This window comes from Diceros bicornis, chromosome 4 (genome assembly GCF_020826845.1).
Source record: "Diceros bicornis minor isolate mBicDic1 chromosome 4, mDicBic1.mat.cur, whole genome shotgun sequence".
Lineage (NCBI taxonomy): Eukaryota > Metazoa > Chordata > Mammalia > Perissodactyla > Rhinocerotidae > Diceros > Diceros bicornis.
Window position 1 is genome coordinate 4,003,072 of NC_080743.1, and position 20,778 is coordinate 4,023,849.

The 20,778-nt window shown below is 38.0% G+C and overlaps 1 protein-coding gene across 2 annotated transcripts in view; it reads left to right on the forward strand.

The window, feature by feature from the left end:
* RAVER2 (ribonucleoprotein, PTB binding 2) overlaps positions 1-20,778 on the forward strand; it is a 105,599-nt gene that overhangs the window by 23,398 nt on the left and 61,423 nt on the right. For both annotated transcript variants that reach the window (XM_058538223.1, XM_058538221.1), the window contains exons 2-3: positions 2,207-2,273; positions 20,170-20,639. In XM_058538223.1, the coding sequence (XP_058394206.1) occupies positions 2,207-2,273; positions 20,170-20,639 (537 nt within the window). The remainder of the gene's footprint in view (positions 1-2,206; positions 2,274-20,169; positions 20,640-20,778) is intronic.

Consider the following 20,778-nt stretch of genomic DNA (forward strand, 5'->3'; position numbering starts at 1 on the left):
AAATTTAACCAACGATGCAAAAGACCTGTACACTAAAAAGTATAAGACATTATTGAAGGGAACTGAAGAAGACATAAAGAAATAGAAAGATATTCTATGCTCATGGATTGGAAGAATAAACATAGTTAAAATGTCCATATTACTGAAAGTAATCTACAGATTCAGTGCAATCCCAATCAGAGTCCCAGTGACATTCTGCACAGAAATAGAATAAAGAATCCTAAATCTTATACCTTTCAGAATGGCTGTAATTAACAAGACACAAAATAACAAATGTTGGAGAGGATGTGGAGAAAAGAGAACCCTCATACACTGCTTGTGGGTATGCAATCTGGTGCAGCCACTATGGAAAATAGTATGGAGATTTCTCAAAAAATTAAAGATAGAAATACCATACGGTCCAGCTATCCCACTACTGGGTATTTATCCAAATATGTTGAAATCAGCAATTCAAAGAGATTTATGCACCCCTATGTTTATTGCAGCGTTATTCACAATAGCCAAGATGTGGAAGCAACCCAAATGCCCATCAACTGATAAGTGGGTAAAGAAGATGTGGTATATATGTATATGTATAATGGAATACTACTCAGCCATGAAAAAAGACAAAATTGGGGCCGGCCCAGTGGCGTAGTGGTTAAGTTCTGTGGCTGTCATGCTCCGCTTTGACAGCCTGGGGTTTGCAGGTTCAGATCCTGGGCATGGACCTATGCATGACTTATCAAGCCATGCTGTGGCAGGCGTCCTACATATAAAGTAGAGGAAGATGGGCACAGATGTTAGCCCAGGACCAATCTTCCTCAGCAAAAAGAGGAGTATTGGCAACAGATGTTAGCTCAGGGCTAATCTGCGTCACCACACACACACACAAAAGACAAAATCATCTCATTTGCAGCAACATGGATGGACCTTGAGAGTATGATATTAAGTGAAATAAGCCAGACGGAGAAAGACAAACACTGCATGATTTCACTCATATGTGGAAGATAAACAAACACATGGTTAGAACAGATTAGTGGTTACCAGAGGGGAAGGGAGGGATGGGCAAAAGGGGTAATGGGGCACATATGTATGGTGGCAAATAAAAATTAGACTATTGGTGGTGAGCATGATGCAGTCTATACAGAAACTGATAAATAATAATGCAAACCTGAAATTATACAATTATAAACGATTATGATCTCAGTAAAATAATTGAAAAAATATGCAGCTATTGTATGTTATGAGTAAATTTTTCAAGGTCAAATATCAATTCAATGATGAAATAATTAAATTATATTCACTTTAATGTATATTTGAGTGCTTAACATATGCAAAGCAATACAGATAATATACAAATATATGAAATACAGTGCCTATACTTAAGTATTATCAATTTAACGGGAAGGATTAGGGAAATACAGAGGAAATAGGCTCTTTCAGGCCTCCAGGTGGATGGAACTTATGATAGCCGAAGGAAAAAGTTCAGACTGGATTAGTAATAGAAGCAGCGCAGACCCGAAAGCCAGTTGAAACATCTTGGGGAGCCACAGGGAAATAAATGGGACTCCGAACCGTACCTGAGTGCTGGTTCCTTGTTTTCATACCCAGGAATCCCTAAATTAGGTTTATAGTTTGTTTATCCTACATGCCGGTACTATGAGCATCTACAAGTGTGTTACTTGTTATAAACTTAGTATGTAGTACACAAATAGAAATGTTGAATATTATTTCTATGAGATAGGCATAAGTAAAGTATGACGGTTGTTAGCATTAGGGGTGGAGAGGTGTCATTCTGTGGAAAAGAGTTGGAAAAGCTTCATGGAAGAACATTTGAGCTGGGACTTCAAAGGATGGATGTGATTTCAGGTGAAGTTTGGAAGCTTTGTGGTATGTTTGCCCCATGCTGGGTCAAGGCATCAGCGTAAGCAGAAATTCAGAGTAAGGGCTGTGCCTGGTACATTCATGAAGCAGAGGATGATCATTCCAGCAGGAATGTGGGTCCGTGCAGGGGGTGTATTGGGGGATATATTTGAGCAGGTAGGTTGGTGCCATATCTGCTGGGCCTTGAATGCCTTTAATTTAATAAGTAATGGGAGATTTTTCACATGGGGTCTGGTGGTAGTGGTGGTGGTGATTGTGGTGGTAGTGGTGGTAGGCAAATACAGCTGGATTGTCCACTGTCTGCATTTGTGTGTTTATTGAACTCACGTTTTGTCTCTTTCAGGAAGTTCATGATTTATTACAAGACTATGAGTTAAAGTATTGTTATGTGGACAGAAATAAACGAACAGGTAAGATTTCAGTTCTAAGTGTCTGATTTCATTTTGATTCTAAATATAGTCATTATAGAACAAGAAAGTTTAGTGTTTTTTCATTCTTAAGCTAATCTCTGAAATTCTTAAGCATTAAATCATATAAATGTTACACAAATTATTTTCTGAAGGTAATATTAGTATCCTAAATTTTAATCACATAAATTTAGTATTACTAGAGCTTTATGAATTTTTATAATGAATGTTCTAATATTTTATGATATTATAATGAGTGTTCTTAATAGGCTTGGTATCCTTCAATTTTAATAACATATTACTGGACTTAGTGAACAGATTGTGTGATGTGACTTTTAGCTGGGCATATTGGGAAAACTGCTTAATTTTTCTGGGTATTAGTTTTACATCTATGAAATTAAAAGACTAAACTAGATTATTTCCTTTGAGTATTATTTCTTTTGAGATGTAAAAAAAAAAAAAAAAATAAGGTAAAGTATGGAGGATGATATAACCATACGTACACACCCTCTCCCAAATTAGCAAATGTTTTATTAAAATATTTTGTTTTTAAAATGTTTTTTGTGGGGGTTTGGACAAAATGGGGGAAGGAGGTCAAAAGTACAGACTTCCAGTTTTAAAATAAATAAGCACTAGGGATGTGATGTGCAGCATGGTGACTATAGTTAATAATACTCTGTTGCATATTTGAAAGTTGCGAAGAGAGTCAATCTTAACAGTTCTCGTTACAGGAAAAAAAATTGTAACTACGTATGGTGATGGATGTTCACGGGACTTATTGTGGTGATTATTTCACAATATATACAAATATTGAGTGATTATGTTGTGTACCTTAAACTAATATAATGTTATTTGTCAATTATACCTCAAAAAATTGTTTTACATATTTTTTTGTCTTTAAAAATATATAGATACTGGAGCCCTAATGTAGATGTGTTGAATAAAAATCTCTGGTAGTATTACGTTCAGGAATTCTGCATTTATTTTCTCTGACTTTTAAACAAAATTGTGGAAAGGAACATTACAGATTAAGATGAAATCCAATTTCTACCTCTCTCTGATTCCATTCCCTCCCTCCCTCCTTACCTAGGGGCAAGCACTTACGAATTTGGTGCTTATTTTCCAACTCTGCCATTATATTGTGTATATAGTCACTAGAGCTGTTCACAGATTCCTGTTCTTTTTCTTCTGGGCGTGAGGTCAGATAGTACTTCCCTGGCCCTCTTTGAAGTTAGAGGTGGACTTGTGATTTGCTTTTTGATGAATGGAGTGCAAGTGGAAATGATATGTATCCCTTCTAGGTGGAAGATTTCAGAGCTAGCATGCAATTCACTGTTCACCGTCCCTCTTGCTAAAGTAATCGAGGAAGGAGGTAGAACCTCTTTCAGCTTAGGTCCCAGAGTGGCTGCAATGAGCAAAATCTTCTTCCTTCCTTCCTTTCGGCATGCAATCTGCAGCATGAACAACAACAACAACAAAACCCTTCTGTTTTGTTAAGCCAGTGAGATTGTGGAGCTGTTTGTTAACAAAGTATCTTGACTAATATTTGTAATTTTACTATGTGTTTAATTCTTAGTGTTTTCTAGGTATTTTTAAAAACTTACATAAGTGGTATTCTGCTGTATATATTTTTTAGCAACTTGCTTTTTTTTAACTCTACCTTATTTTTCAGATCTTTCAACATTGGTACGTATAGCTCTAGTTTATTGGTTTAAACTACACCATATTATTCTGTCTTGTGAGTTTATCATCATCGATAAATCTATCCATTACTGATGGGCATTTAGGAAGCTTTAACTTTTCTGGTATTTCAAACAATGCTGCAGTGAATATGCTTTTACTTGTTGTCTAATATACATTGCAACTGTTTGTCCACAATTGAATTACTGGGTCATAGGTTATGTATAATTTCAGTGTTACTAAATATTGACAAAGGGATTAGATGTAATAGTCTTCACAGCTCACAAAGGACCAGGAATAGTGCTGTTCCCACCAGCTAAGATGATAAACCTCATAACTCATCGTGCATCAGGAAGAGTATTTAGAAGTGTTTTGTCTCAAGAATGGAGAAAATTAACTCTAGACTGGTGATGCTCTGGTCTTACCTAACAAAATTTAAAAGTGAGACCAGAAAGGATCAAGGTGTTTCCTGGTAACTTAACCACATCCTAGAGCAACACTCAAGAATATTTCTATGAATACAAAAACATCCAGCATCCAATAATGTAAAAATTTACAGTGTCTGGTATCCAATAAAAAATTACCAGACATGGCAAAGAAGCAGAAAAATACAACCCATAATGAGGAGAAAAATAAATCAGTTGAAGCAAACCTGGAATTGAAACAGAGGAATTAATGAAAATGGACATTAAAATAGTTTTTATAATGAAACCAGAATGAAGATGAACAGACAATCCACGAGCTGGGAGAAAATATTTGCAAAACATATATCTGACAAGGGGTTAATCTCCATAATATATAAAGAACTCACACAACTGAACAACAAAAAAACAAACAACCCAATCAAAAAATGGGCAGAGGAAATGAATAGATACATCTTCAAAGAAGATATACAGATGGCCAATAGGCACATGAAAAGATGTTCAACATCACTAATCATCAGGGAAATGCAAATCAAAACAACACTAAGATATCACCTCACGCCCATTAGAATGGCTATAATCACCAAGACAAAAATCAACAAATGTTGGAGAGGATGTGGAGAAACAGGAACCCTCATACACAGCTGGTGGGAATGCAAACTGGTGCAGCCTCTATGGAAAACGGTATGGAGATTCCTCAAAGAATTAAAAATAGAAATACCCTATGATCCAGCTATCCCATTACTGGGAATCTATCCAACAAACCTGAAATCAACAATCCAAAGAGGCTTATGTGCCCCTATGTTCATTGCAGCATTATTCACCATAGCCAAGAAGTGGAAGAAACCCAAGTGTCCCTCGACTGATGATTGGATTAAGAAAATGTGGTATATATATACAATGGAATACCACTCAGCCATAAATAAAAGACAAAATCGTCCCATTTGCAACAACATGGATGGGCCTGGAGGGTATTATGTTAAGTAAAATAAGCTAGAAAGAGAAAGACAAACACTGTATGATCTCACTCATATGTGGAATATAAACCAACACATGGACAGAGAAAACTGTATTGTGGTTACCAGGGGCAATGGGGGTAGGGAGTGGGCACAAGGGGTGAAGGGAGACATATATATGGTGATGGACAAACAAAAATGTACAACCCATAATTTCACAATGTTATAAACTATTAAAACATCAATAAAAAAAGGGAAAGTGAAGCAGTCAAGTAGAAAAAAAGATGCAACAAGGGAAGCAAGGCCAGAGAGATGCAGAGTTCTTGGTTTTGAGGGTGGAGGAGGGGGGCCATAGGCTAAGGAATGTGGTGGTCTCTAGAAGCTTGAAAAGGCTAGGAAATGGATTAACCTTTAGTGTCCCCCAAAAAGAACCTAGCTCTGCCAACACCTTGATTTTAGCCCAAGGAGACCCATGTCAGACTGCTAACCTACAGAACGGTAAAACAATAAATCTGAGTTGTTTTAAGCCCCCCCCCAAAAAAAATACAACTTAATAAAGTGGCATTTTACAAGAAAAAAATAGTTTTTATAACTGTGTTCTTTATGTACAAGAACTTATAGTAAAAATTTTAAGTAGAGACATGGAATATATTAAAAAATACTCAAGTCCAACTTCTAGAGATGAAAACTACAATGTCTGAGATGAAAAATACACCAGATAGGATTAACAGCAGAGTAGAACTTGCAGAAGAAAAGGTTAGTGAACATGAATACATAGAGATAGAAACTATCTGAAATGAAATGAGAGAAAAAAAGACTATAAAACATGAACAGAGTATCAGCGAACTGTGGGCCAACTTCAAGAGTCCTAATATTGGAGTAATTGGAGTCTCTGAAAGAGAGAAGGACTAGTACAGAAAAAATATTTAAAGAATTAAAAGCCATTAATAATTCATTATAGTAAAGAATTAATGGCTGAAAAATTTCCAAATTTGATGAAAACTCTAAACCCAGAGACCCACAAAGTTTAACCAACCCCAAGCACAAAACTTATAATCAAATTGCTTACAATTAGTGATAAAGAGACAATCCTAAAAGCAGCCAGAAAAAAAGGACACATTATGTTTAGAGGGACAAAGATAAAGATGATGCAAATCTTCTGGAAACAAGGCAAGTGAGAAGGACATGGGAGAACATCTTTCTTTCTTTACTGAAAGAAAAAAATGATCAACATACAAATTGACATTAATGGGAGAAATTGAAGAAGACACAAATAAATGGAATTGGAATTGCTCATGAATTGGAAGAATTAACATTATTAAAATGTCCGTACTACCCAAAGCAATCTACAGATTCAGTGCAATGTCTATCAAAATTCCAAGCCATTTTTTGTAGAAATAGGACAAATAATCCTAAAATTTGTATGGAACCACAAAAGACCCCGAATAGTCAAAGGAATCCTGAGAAAGAAGAACAATGCTGTAGGCATCATCATCCCTGATTTCAAACTATATTGTAAAGCTATAGTAATCAAAACAGTATGGTATTGGCATAAAAATAATAGATACATAGATAAATGGAACAGAATAGAGACCCCAGAAATAAACTCCCACATATATGGTCAATTAATTTATGACAAAGGAGCCAAGAATATACAACGAGGAAAGGACAGTCTCTTCAATAAATGATGTTGAGAAAACTGGAGCACTGTCTTACACGATACACAAAACTTATCTCAAAGTAAAGATTGAACATAAGACCCGAAACCATAAAACTCCTAGAAGAAAACATAGGCTGTAAGCTCCTTGGCATTGGTCTTAGTGATGATTTTTTGGATTTGTCACAAAAGCAAAGGCAACCAAAGCAAGGATATATAAGTGGGATGACATCAAACTAAAAAGCTTATGCACAGCACAGGAGACAATTAAGAAAATGAAAAGGCAACCTATTAATGGGAGAAAATATTTGCAAATCATATATCTGATAAGGGGTTCATATGTAAAATATATTAAAAAAACTCATACAACTCAATGGCAGAAAAACAATCTGATTAAAACCTGGGCAGAGGATCTGAATAGGCATTTTCCAGAGAAGATATACAGATGGCCAACAGATATATGAAAAGATGGTCAACATTGCTAACCATCAGGGCAATGCAAATCAAAACCACAGTGAGATATCACCTCTTTCTGTTAGAATGGCTACTATCAAAAAGACAAGAGTTAACAAGTGCTGGTGAGGATCTGGACAAGAAGGAACCGTCGTGCACTGTTGGTGAGAATGTAAATTGGTGCAGCCACTATGGAGAACAGTATGTAGGTTCCTCAAAAAATTTAAAAATAGAAGTACCATATAAGCCAGCAATTCTACTTCTGGATATTATCTGAAGAAAATGAAAACACCAACTTGAAAAGATATCTGCACCCATATGTTCATTATAGGATTATTTACAGTAGCCAAGACATGGAAACAACCTAAGTGTCTAATGATGAATGAGTGGATGAAGAAAATGTGATATATATATATACACACACAGTGGAATATCAATCAGCCATAGAATGAAATCTTGCCATTTGCAACAACATGGATGGACTTTGAGGGCATTATGCTAAGTCAAATGTCAGACAGAAAAACAAATACTGTATGATCTCATATGTGGAATCTAAAACCAAAAAAACTGAGCTCATAGATACAGAGAACAGATTAGTGGTTGCCAGAGGCAGGGGGTAGGGGGTGGGCAAAAAGGGTGAAGGAGGTTAAAAGGTAAAAATTTCCAGTTATAAAATAAATAAGTCCTGGAGATGTAATGTGCAGCATGATGGCTATAGTTAATAATACTGTATTGCATATTTGAAAGTTGCTAAGAGAGTAGATCTTACAAGTTCACATCACACGAAACAAATATTGATAACTCTGTGTGATGATGGATGTCAACTAGACTTATTGTGATTATTTTGTAATATATAAACGTATTGAATTGTTACGTTGTGCACCTGGAACTAATATAATGTTATATGTTAATTATACCTCAGTAGGGGGCCAGCCCAGTGGTGCAAGTGGTAAGTGCCTTCGCTCTGCTGCGGTGGGCTGGGGTTCACCGGTTCAGATCCCGGGCGCGCACCGACGCACTGCTTGTCAGGCCATGCTGTGGCAGTGTCCCATGTAAAGTGGAGGAAGATGGGCACGGATGTTAGCCCAGGGCCAGTCTTCCTCAGCAAAAAGAGGAGGATTGGCAGATGTTAGCTCAGGGCTGATCTTCCTTACACACACACAAAAATAATAATAATAATTATACCTCAGTAAAAAAAAACATAGAATTATTTACCCACCAAAAATATCTTTCAAGAATGAGGGTGAAGAAAGATGTTTTTCAGTCATATAAAAGCTAAAAGAATTCATCACCATCAGACCTGCATTATAGGAAATACTTAAGGAAGTCCTTTAAGCATGAAGAAAGTGATAATAGACAGAAATCTGGATCTACATGAAAAAATGAAGAATACTAGATATAGTTATTATGTGGGTAAAGACTGTTTTCTTAATATTTAAATCTCTTTAAAAGATAATTGACTGTTTAAAGTGAAAATAATAACAGTATATTGTGGAGATTCTAACACAGGTAGAAATAAAATGTATGACAACAGTAATACAAAGGCTGGTTGGGGAGGAATGGAAGTATACTGTTGTAAAGTTCTTAGACTATACATGAAGTGTTCATATCACTTGATGGTAACTGTGATAAATTAAAGATGTATACTATAAACCATAAATCACCCACTAAAATAATACAACAAAGAAACTCATTAATTGTTCTAAATGACGTTGCCTTGGATTTTAGTAGCTACAGTGGTGCTTGAAGAAACAAAATAGTAAATAGATTGATAAAAGATGGTCACAGTTATAAACCGTGACCTCACAATCAGAGCTGTCTATAGTAGATAAGAAGAAATAATTGTATTAAAATAGGATACATTGGGGGAAAAAGTTTTCACATGCTTGCCATCAAATTTGTCCCCATAATAAATTAATTAGTAGAGCAAGCAATGGCAAATAACGTTATGACTTGTGAAAGGATGGGATCCAATTATGGAATTGTAAAATTTCAGTAGGAAAATGAAAATAGAATTAATCTCCAAATCCCTTACAGCCTTTTCTCTGTAGAGTGACATCTGCCATTTCCACAAAAGTCAATATGAAAAAAATTGGGCTTTTTTTTTTTGTGAGGAAGATCAGCCCTGTGCTGACATCTGCCAATCCTCCTCTTTTTTTGCTGAGGAAGACTTGGCCCTGGGTTAACATTCGTGCCCATCTTCCTCCACTTTATGTAGGACTCTGCCACAGCATGGTTTGTCAAGTGGTGCGTCGGTGTGCGCCCAGGATCCGAACCGGCGAACCCTGGGCCGCCACAGCGGAGCGCACGCACTTAACCACTTGCACCACCGGGCCGGCCCTGGACTTTTTTTTTTAGATAATTTGTGGCCTTGGAAAGAAATGAAAGAAGCTATAGAAGAGAATCAGTGATCTCTTTTCCTTACTGCCTGAACTTTTAAATTTGCTTCATTATATTAACTAAATTCTACCATAAAATACTTCGTTTGAGTTGAGCAAATTCCTTCAGGGAAGGAAAATAGGAAATTGTCAGTTTTTAAATTGATTGGTTGTTAATCTGTGTGTATATAGATTCATCCATTCAGCTAACATTTAACAGTAGCTGGTGGAGATACATTCATTAGTAATTAGGGAGCTCACAGTTAGTAGGGTAGCGGATGTCTAAACAGATAGATTATAATACAGTGTGATTTGTGCAACAATCCAATCAGTGTTCAAGATACAGAACTATAGTAAGATCCGCTGTCAAGATGGCGGCATAAGCGGACTCTGAACTGACCTCCTCCCATGGACACAACAAATTTACAACTACTCTTGGAACAATTACCCCTGAGAGAGAACTGAAAACTGGATAAAAAGAACCCCCACAAGAAGAGACAGTGCCGACTGAGGCAGAAATTTCTGGAAAGAAAAAGGCCACTTTCTAGCCTCAGCACTTCACAGCTGGGAGCAATCCTAAGCCTTCCCTGGAGGAGTGGAGAATCTGAGCGGGGGGAGCTATGCCACAATAAGCAGCTTTTGAACTCAGCACAACTGAGTGTCCTAATATCTGGCTTTGCTGTCCATTAACAACAACGGAGAATACCTCCAAAAAAGCTATCGGATATAAGGAGAAATAAAGCCTGCTCTTAAAGGGCCCATGCACAAATCCATCCATTTGGGAAAGCGACCTAAAATCACAGGAAAGAAAGGTGCACAGTCCTTTGGTGAAAAGAGACTCACCTGATAGGCTCTGAGTGTGTCTCAGTGAGAGATGAGACCTCTCAAGGGACTGAGACACTGGCGGTAGCCATTATTGTGACCTAGTACAGGTGTGCTGACACAGGCACTGGCAGACACCATTGGAGTTCTTCCTCTGGCTTATTAGCGCAGGGCTCTGCCCCACCCACTAGAGCACTGGTTTAATCCAGCTCAGCCAGGGTAGGCAGCCCACCCTAGGGACTGGCTACACCCAACAGCAAGCCCTTGTGCAACTTGTGGGCCAACATAGGCGGGGTGTGTGGGACCTCTGCAGCGGGGCAAGTGGGTCTGCCTCTGAGGGGCAGGGTGTGCGAGAGGGGTGGGCCTGCGATGGTGGAGTGTGTGGGGCCTCTGCTGCTTAGTGAGTGGGTCCAATTCAGTGGGTCCGGGTGTGCGCACAGGGCAGGACTGTGTTGACAGCATGTGTGGCCCTGTGGGTGGTGAGCTTGTCAGCTGCAGCAGACTTGTGCTTCTCAAACAGCCACATAAGGGATCGGCCCCACCTTCCAAAGCCTGAAACAACTGTGTGCTGCCATGCCTGGGGCCAGCCCCACCCAGCTGCACTCCTGAGAGAGCTGACAACAGCCTTGCAGTCTGGATGCCTACAACAATTGTAAGCCCCTGAGCCTAGTAAGCAGGCACGCTGGGGGCCTACTCACTTAACAGAAAAACTACAACAGGAATGTGCTATTAGACCTTGTAGCCAACTGTGCTGGGCCTCCCGATGCCCGATAAAGTGACTGAAGGGACCATAGCAGCCACATACAGCTGAGTATTACAACCAGCCAGCCAGGGGGACAGCCTAGCCTCCCTGGGCACCTGCAGCAAGAGCAACCCTGCCACAACAGAAGAACACAAATAGCCACACAGGGGGGACACTCTTGGAACATTTGGAACTGGTGATGAGAGAGAAGCACACTGCTCAGCCTCATAAGGCATCCCTTACATAAGGCCACCTCTCCAAGATCGGGAGATGTAGCTACCTACTACACAGATATAAGCACAGAGAAAGAGGCAAAATGAGGAGACAAAGGAATATGTTCCAAATAAGGGAACAGGACAAATCCTCAGAAAAAGAACTAAGTGAAACAGAGATAAATAATATACCTGATGAAGAGTGCAAATTCCTTATAGTCATAAGGATGCTCACTGATCTTGGGAGAAGAATGGATGAACTCAGTGAGAACTTCAACAAAGAATTTGAAAATATAAAAAAGAACCAATCAGAAATGAAGAATACAATATTGGAAATGAAAAATTCATTAGAGGGACTCATAAGCAGCGTAGATGGTACAGAAGAATGGATCAGCAAGCTGGATGAAAGAGTAGAGGAAATCACCCAAGCTGAACAGATAAAAGAAAAAAGAATTGGAAAGAACAAGGACAATCTAAGGGACCTCTGGGACAACATCAAGTGCACTAATATCTGTGTTATAGGTGTCCCAGAAGGAGAAGAGAGAGACAAAGGGGCAGAGGATCTATTTGAAGAAATAATAGCTGAAAACTTCCCTAAGCTAAGGAAGGTAACAGACATCCAGGTACAGGAAGCACAGAGAGCACCAAACAAGATGACCCCAAGGAGGCCCACACCAAGACATATAATTAAAATGTGAACAATTAACGAGAGAATCCTAAAAGCTGCAAGAGAAAGGCAACAAGTTACATACAAAGGAAACCCCATAAGGCTATCAGCTGACTTCTCAGCAGAAACCTTTCAGGCTAGAAGGGAGTGGCACAATATATTTAATGTGCTGAAAGAGAAAAAACCTACAACCAAGAATACTCTACCCGGCAGGGTTATCATGCAGAATGGAAGGAGAGATAAAGAGTTTCCCAGACAAACAAAAACTAAAGGAGTTTATCATCAAGAAACCAGCCTTACAAGAAATGCTAAAGGGATTTATTTAAGTGGAAAAGAAAAGACCACAAATAGGCATAAGAAAATTATTTTTTTTAAAAAACCCAATAAAATCACTGGTAAAGGCAAATATACAGTAAAGGTAGAAGATCAACCACCTGTGAAGCTAATGTGAAGGTCAAAAGACCAAAGTACTAAAGTTATCTATTTCCATGATAGGAATAATGGATACAGGCACACAAAAAAGAGGTTAGATATGATATCAAAAACATGCAATTGGGGCCAGCCCCGTGGCTTAGTGGTTAAGTGCGCGCGCTCCGCTGCTGGCGGCCCGGGTTCGGATCCCGGGCGCGCACCGACGCACCGCTTCTCCGGCCATGCTGAGGCCGTGTCCCACATACAGCAACTTGAAGGATGTGCAGCTATGACATACAACTATCTACTGGGGCTTTGGGGGAAAAAAACAAATAAATAAAATTATTAAAAAAAAAAAAAAACATGAAATGGAGGAGGAGGGGAGTAAAAGAGTAGAGTTTTTAGCAAGAGGTCAAACTAAAGAGACCAACATAATATAAATTGCTGTATACGTAGGTTATTATATATGAACCTCATGGTAATTACAAACCACAAACCTATAACAAATATCCAAAAAAAATTACAAGAAAGGAACCCAAACATAATACTAAAGAAAGCCATCAAACTGCAAGGGAAGAGAGCAAGAGAAGAAGAAAGAAACAGAGAAGAACTACTAAAACACACAGAAAAAAAGTAACAAAAGGGCAATAAGTACATTCTTACCAATAGCTACTTTAAATGTCAATGGACTAAATGCTCCAATCAAAAGGCATAGGTGGCTGATTGGATAAAAAACAAGACCCATATATGCTGCATACAAGAGACACACTTTAGACCTAAAGACATTCACAAACTGAAAGTGAAGGGATAGAAAAAGATACACCCTGTAAATGGCAATGAAAAGAAAGCTGGAGTAGCAATGCTCATATCAGACAAAATAGACCTTAAAACAAAAGTGACAAAGAAGAGACAAAGAAGGGCACTACATATTGAAAAAGGGAACAATCCAACAAGAGGCTATAACGTTTGTAAATATCTATGCACCCAACATAGGAGCACCTAAATATACAAAGCAATTACTAACAGACATAAAAGAAGAAATAGACAGCAACACAATGGTAGTAGGGGAATTGAACACTCCACTTACACCAATGGATAGATCATCCAAGTGGAAGATCAATAAGGAAACATTAGCCTTAAGTGACACATTAGACCAGATGCACTTAGCGGATATATACAGAACATTCCATCCAAAAACTGCAGAATACACGTTCTTTTCAAATGCAAATGGAACATTCTCCAGGATAGATCACATATTAGGCCACAAAACAAGTATCAATAAATTTAAGATGATTGAAATAATACTAAGCATCTTTTCTGACCAAAACGATATGAAACTAGAAATCAACTACAGGAAGAAAAGTGGAAAAGCCACAAATATGTGGAGATTAAACAAAATGCTACTGAATGATGATTGGGTCAACGAAGTAATCAAAGGAGAAATCAAAAAATGCCTGGAGACAAATAAAAATGAAAATAGGACATGCCAAAATTTATGGGATACAGCAAAAGTGGTTCTAAGAGGGAAGTTTATAGCAATACAGGCATACCTCAACAAACAAGAAAAATCTCAAATAAACAATCTAACAGTGCACCTAAAGGAACTGGGAAAAGAAGAACAACCAAAGCCTCAAATCAGTAGAAGGAAGGAAATAATAAAAATCAGAGCAGAAATAATTGAAATAGAGACTAAAAAAAATTAGTCAAAATCAATGGAACTCAGAGCTGCCTCTTTGAAAAGATAAACAAAATTGATAAACCTGTAGCTAGACTCACCAAGGAAAAAAGAGAGAAGGCTCAAATAAATAAAATCAGAAATGAAAGAGGAGAAATTACAATGGACACCTGAGAAATACAAAAGATTATAAGAGAATACTATGAAAAGCTATACGCCAACATATTGGATAATCTAGAAGAAATGGATAAATTCTTAAAATCATACAGGGGCCGGCCCAGTGGCGCAAGCGGTTAGATCTGCATGCTCTGCTGCGGCAGCCTGGGGTTTGCTGGTTCGGATCCCGGGCGCGCACTGACGCACCGCTTGTCAAGCCATGCTGTGGCGGCATCCCATATAAAGTGGAGGAAGATGGGCATGGATGTTGGCCCAGGGCCAGTCTTCCTCAGCAAAAAGAGGAGGATTGGCAGATGTTAGCTCAGGGCCGATCTTCCTCACAAACAACAACAACAACAACAACAAAGTTCTTATAATCATACAACCTTCCAAAACAGAATCAAGAAGAAAAAGAATTTGAATAGAACAATCACCGGTAAGGAGATCGAAACAGTAATCAAAAACCTCCCCAAAAATAAGAGTCCAGGACCAGATGGCTTCCCTGGTAAATTCTACAAAAACATTCAAAGAAGAATTAATACCTATTCTTCTCAAACTCTTCCAAAAAATGGAAGAGGAGCGGAAGCTTCCTAACTCATTCCGCGAAGCCTACATTACCCTGATACCAAAACCAGACAAGGACAACACAAAAAAAGAAAATTACAGGCCATTATCACTGGTGAACATTGATGCAAAAGTCCTCAACAAAATACTAGCAAATCAAATACAACAATACGTTCAAAGGATCATACACCATGATCAAGTGGGATTTATTCCAGAGATGCAGGGATGGTTCAACATCTGTAAATCAATCAACATGATACACCACATTAACAAAATGAAGAATAAAAATCACATGATTATCTCAGTAGATGCAGAGAAAGCATTTGACAAGATACAGCATCCATTTATGATAAAAACTCTGAATAAAATTGGTATAGAATGAAAGTACCTCAATGTAATAAAGGCCATAGATGACATACCCACAGCTAATATCATTCTCAATGGATAAAAACTGAAAGCTATCCCTCTTAAGAACAGGAACCAGAAAAGGATGCCCACTTTCATCACTCTTATTTAACTTAGTATTGGAAGTCCTAGCCAGAGCAATCAGGCAAGAAAAAGAAATAAAAAAGATCCAAATTGGAAAGGAAGAAGTGAAACTATGACTGTTTGCAGATGACATGATCATATATATAGAAAACCCTAAAGAATCCACCAAAAAACTTTTAGAAATAGTAAATGAATATGGTCAAGTTGCAGGATACAAAATCAATGTACAGAAATCGGTTGCATTTCTATACACTAACAAAGAAGTAGCAGAAAGAGAAATTAAGAATACCATCCCATTTTAATTGCTACAAAAAGAATAAAATACCTAGGAATAAATTTAACCAAAGAGGTGAAAGAGCTGCACACTGAAAACTATAAAACATTGTTGAAAGAAATTGAAGAAGACCCAAAGAAATGGAAAGATATTCTGTGCTCTTGGATTGAAAGAATTAACATAGTTAAAATGTCCATAGTTCCTAAAGCAATCTACAGATTCAATGCAATCCTTATCAAAGTTCCAATGACATTCTGCACAGAAATAGAACAAAGAATCTTACAATTTATATGGAACAACAAAAGACCCCAAATAGCCAAAGGAATCCTGAGAAAAAAGAACAAAGCTGGAGGCATCACACTCCCTGACTTCAAAATATACTACAAACCTATAGTAACCAAAACAGCATGGTACTGGCACAAAAACAAACACACAGATCAATGGAACAGAATCAAGAGCTCAGAAATAAACCCACACATCTATGGATAGCTAGTTTTTGACAAGGGAACCAAGAACATACAATGGAGAAAGGAAAGTCTCTTCAATAAATGGTGTTGGGAAAACTGGACAGCCACATGCAAAAGAATGAAAGTAGATAATTATCTTACACCATACACAAAAATTATCTCAAAATAGATTAAAGACTTGAATGTAAGACCTGAAACCATGAAACTTCTAGAAGAAGACATAGGCAGTATGCTCTTTGATGTTCGTCTTAGCAGCTTTCAAGTACCACGTCTGACCGTGCAAAGGAAACAATAGAAAAAATAAACAAATGGGACTACATCAAACTAAAAGGTTTCTGCACAGCAAAGGAAACCATTAACAAAACGAAAAGGCAACCTAACAATTGGGAGAAGATATTTGCAAACCATATATCTGATAAGAAGTTCATATCCAAAATATATAAAGAACTCATACATCTCAACAACAAAATAACTAACAACCCAATTAAAAAATGGGCAAAAGATCTGAACAGACATTTCTCCAAAGAAGATATACAGATGGCCAACAGGCACATGAAAAGATGTTCAACATCATTAACTATCAGGGAAATGCAAATCAAAACTACAATGCAATATCACCTCACACCTGTCAAAATGGCTATAATTAATAAGACAAGAAATAACATGTGTTGGAGAGGATGTGGAGAGAAGGGAACTCTCATACACTGCTGGTGGGAGTGCAAAGTGGTGCAGCCACTATGGAAAACAGTATGGAGATTCCTCAAAAAATTAAGAATAGAACTACCATATGATCCAGCTATTCCACTGCTGGATGTTTATCCAAAGAATATGAAAACACAAGTGCATAGAGATATATGCACCCCTGTGTTCATTGCAGCATTATTCTCAATAGCCAAGCCTTGGAAGCAACCTAGGTGCCTATCAAGGGACGACTGGATAAAGAAAATATGATATATATATATACACACACAATGGAATACTACTCAATTATGCAAAAGGATGAAATCTTGCCATTTGTGACAACATGGTTGGATCTTGAGGGTATTATGCTAAGTGAAATAAGTCAGAGGGAGAAAGTCAAATACCATATGATCTCACTCATAAATAGAACATAAAAACAACAACAAACACGTAGAGACAGAGATTGGATTGGTGGTTACCAGAGGGGACGAGGGGAGGGAGGAGAGTGAAAAGAGTGATTAGGCACATGTGTGTGGTGATGGATTGTAATTAGTCCTTGGGTGGTGAACATGATGAATCTATACAGAAATCGAAATATAATGATGTACACCTGAAGTTTATATAATGTTATAAACCAATGTTACTGCAATAAAAAATGTATTATAAAACAAGAAATGGTTTATAATAAATGGTTTATAATAAAACAAAGAATGAAACACTAACTAGAAGAGAGTGTCGGGGGGGCTTCCTGGAGATCATGGTGCAGTGATCTCTGTGCTGGATTTGAAAGCCAACTAAAAGGTTTGGAGTGACTGAAGATATGGGGAGAGATCCTATAGGCAGGGGAGTTGCACGTGTAACATATAGATATCTAGGGAGCTGCAAACAGTTCAGTGTTGTTGGAGAATGAAGAGGTGTAGTGGGGAGGGGAAGCATGACGATAAATGAGGCTGGAGTCAGATCATAAAGGGCCTCGAAGGGCATCATGACTGAGCTGAGACTTGGCTTCCTTGGCAGTACTAAACCATTGCATTTTAGGCAGTAAATAGATACAACTAAACTTCTGTTTTTGAGAGATCACTTTATTGTCATTGTGGGAAAGGGATTAAAAACAGAAAAAGCTAGGGGAATGAAGAAAAGAGGGTGGATTCATGACATGTTTGGAGGGTAGGATTTGAGGATTCTTTTTACATGGGATTTGAGGGAGATAAGAGTCTGGGGTAACTCCCAGGTTTCTGAACTGTGAGTGCTAAGAAGGGCCCCTAAGGATTGCCACCGTACAGGTATGAGTGGAGGAGAAAGAGCTGGCAGAGGAAGTGGGGGAAGGAGGGCATCGACAGGTAGGAGGAGAGTCAGGATGAGTGTATCGAGGGAATTAAGGAGTGGAGTGGTGTACAGTTTCAAATGCCCTGAGAATTCAAGTCAAATATGAACTGACGAGTGTATGAGCTGATATAGGAGCATAACCCGGATTTACAAATGGTTGTTGGCTTGTTTGCTTGTTTGGGGAAAATATAGTTAAATGGTATTTTATGTCTGCGTAAGGAAAGAAAGGCATAGAATTAGAATAACTCAAGTCTTTAAAAAAGGGGTTGATAGAAACCAGTAGATATACATTCTCTCAATAAGTGCAGCAAAGCTATTTTCTCTAGTGTTGGAAGAATTAGCTATTCCTTTGGCAGTAGTTTGCTTATAGGTGGAGACCATGTTAAATGAAAAATGTGTTTCTTTTTTTTTTTTTATAATTTTTATTTATTTATTTATTTTCCCCCAAAGCCCCAGTAGATAATTGTACATCATAGTTTCACATCAATCTAGTTGCTGTATGTGGGACGCGGCCTCAGCATGGCCGGAGAAGCGGTGCATCAGTGAGCGCCCGGGATCCAAACCCGGGCCGCCAGCAGCAGAGCGTGCGCACTTAACCGCTAAGCCACAGGGCTGGCCCAAAAAATGTGTTTCTAAAAGTTAGCATCACACCCAGTGTAGTGAGATGCTCACACCCTGGGAGCCACATGGGCACTAAGACCAACCTCGGGAAGAGCAGGCTGAGTGAGATGACAGGCAGCTTTGCCCGTGCTGTTTAAGCTCTTCTTTCTCTCTTGCTATATATGTATTTGCCATGTTGTTATACTTGAACTTGGGCAAGTTAAATGCTCATATGGAGCAGCTCCATTGTATGTTCCAAGCAGAGAGGGAGAGAAGAGGGAGAGGGAGGAACGTTGAAAGAGCAATTTATTTGTAATTTGTGGGTTGCTCTGTGTTGTTTCTTTTAATTGGGGCTTTAAACTTTTCTTACAATATTGCTCGAAATCTTTATATTCTTTGTTTTTATGACAACAGATAAACAATTTGATATGGCTAGATTTTAGTTTTATTGGATATGTATTGGTGTGATATTTCATTGATTGAGAACCTTACATTTGTATCGTGTTTTAGATTAACAAATTGTCATATGTATTTGTGTTTGATGCGGAATGACTTCGTTAGGTAGATAGGACAGATTTTTTTTTTTTTTTTTTTTTTATGTTTTACAAAGATTCAAAGTTCAGCTACTTGTCCAATATCCTAACGCTTGATTTTTTCATACCATGTTGTTCATCCAAAAAGTATACCAAATTGTGTGTGTGTGTTGTTTCAGTCTTATTAATCCAATTTTAAGGAAACAAATACATGAATTGGCGAAAGAACTGGCTTCCTCTGGGCATTTTGGTGTCTTTTTGCTATTCTTTTGATTTTTTTAGGTCTTGTTATCAAACAGGGTATTTTAGAACTCTCTGGAAAGAAAGAAAGGTTTTAAGGCTTCATAAATTTTGCATCACAAGTTGTTGGGGGAAAAATATCAAATCTGTATATAGTTTGAAAAGATTACAAAAATTTAAAAAAAAAATGGAATATTGTAGTATCTTATATTAGAACTCCTAATATACTGCCTATACTTCTTACTTGAGTTACTGGTCATGAAATTGTTTCAGTGGATATCAGCATTAAAAAACACAATGAAATAGAGTAGAGAATCTGAGTGCCTTGCACGTGGTGAGAGTATTGCTTTTTGATACTTTTGTTTAAGAAATATGTATATGTATGTGTGTACTGAGTCACAGACACAAAATATATTTCTTACCGTGGGTCATAGTCAAGAAAGTTTGAAACCACTGGCTCAGAAAACTCTCTAATTCATTTTGTCATCTTCCAGCTTTTGTTACCTTACTGAATGGGGAACAGGCCCAGAATGCCATCCAGATGTTGCATCAATATTCTTTTCGAGGAAAAGACTTAACCGTCCAGCTCCAGCCAACAGATGCTTTGCTGTGTATTACCAACTTGCCCCCTTCTTTTACACTAGAGGAGTTTGAAGAACTGGTTCGTGCTTATGGAAATATCGAGAGATGTTTTCTCGTCTACAGTGAAGTTACCGGCCGCTCCAAAGGCTATGGATTTGTGGAGTACATGAAAAAGGACTCGGCTGCCAAGGCTCGCCTGGAGCTCGTGGGTAAACAGTTGGGAGCATCAGCTCTCTTTGCACAGTGGATGGATGTTAACCTACTGGCTGCAGAGCTCATTCATTCTAAGTGCCTTTGTATAGATAAACTCCCTAGTGACTACAGGGATTCAGAGGAGCTGTTGCAATTTTTTTCCAGTATCCATAAACCTGTGTTTTGCCAGGTATGTATCTTTGATGTATCATTTGAAATATTTAAAAATATCTGCATATGTATCTATTCTACGTGCACTCACAAATTTATTATACAAATGTGGATATCACAATGGATAATCTAATTCCACTTTAGTCTGTAATGAAGAC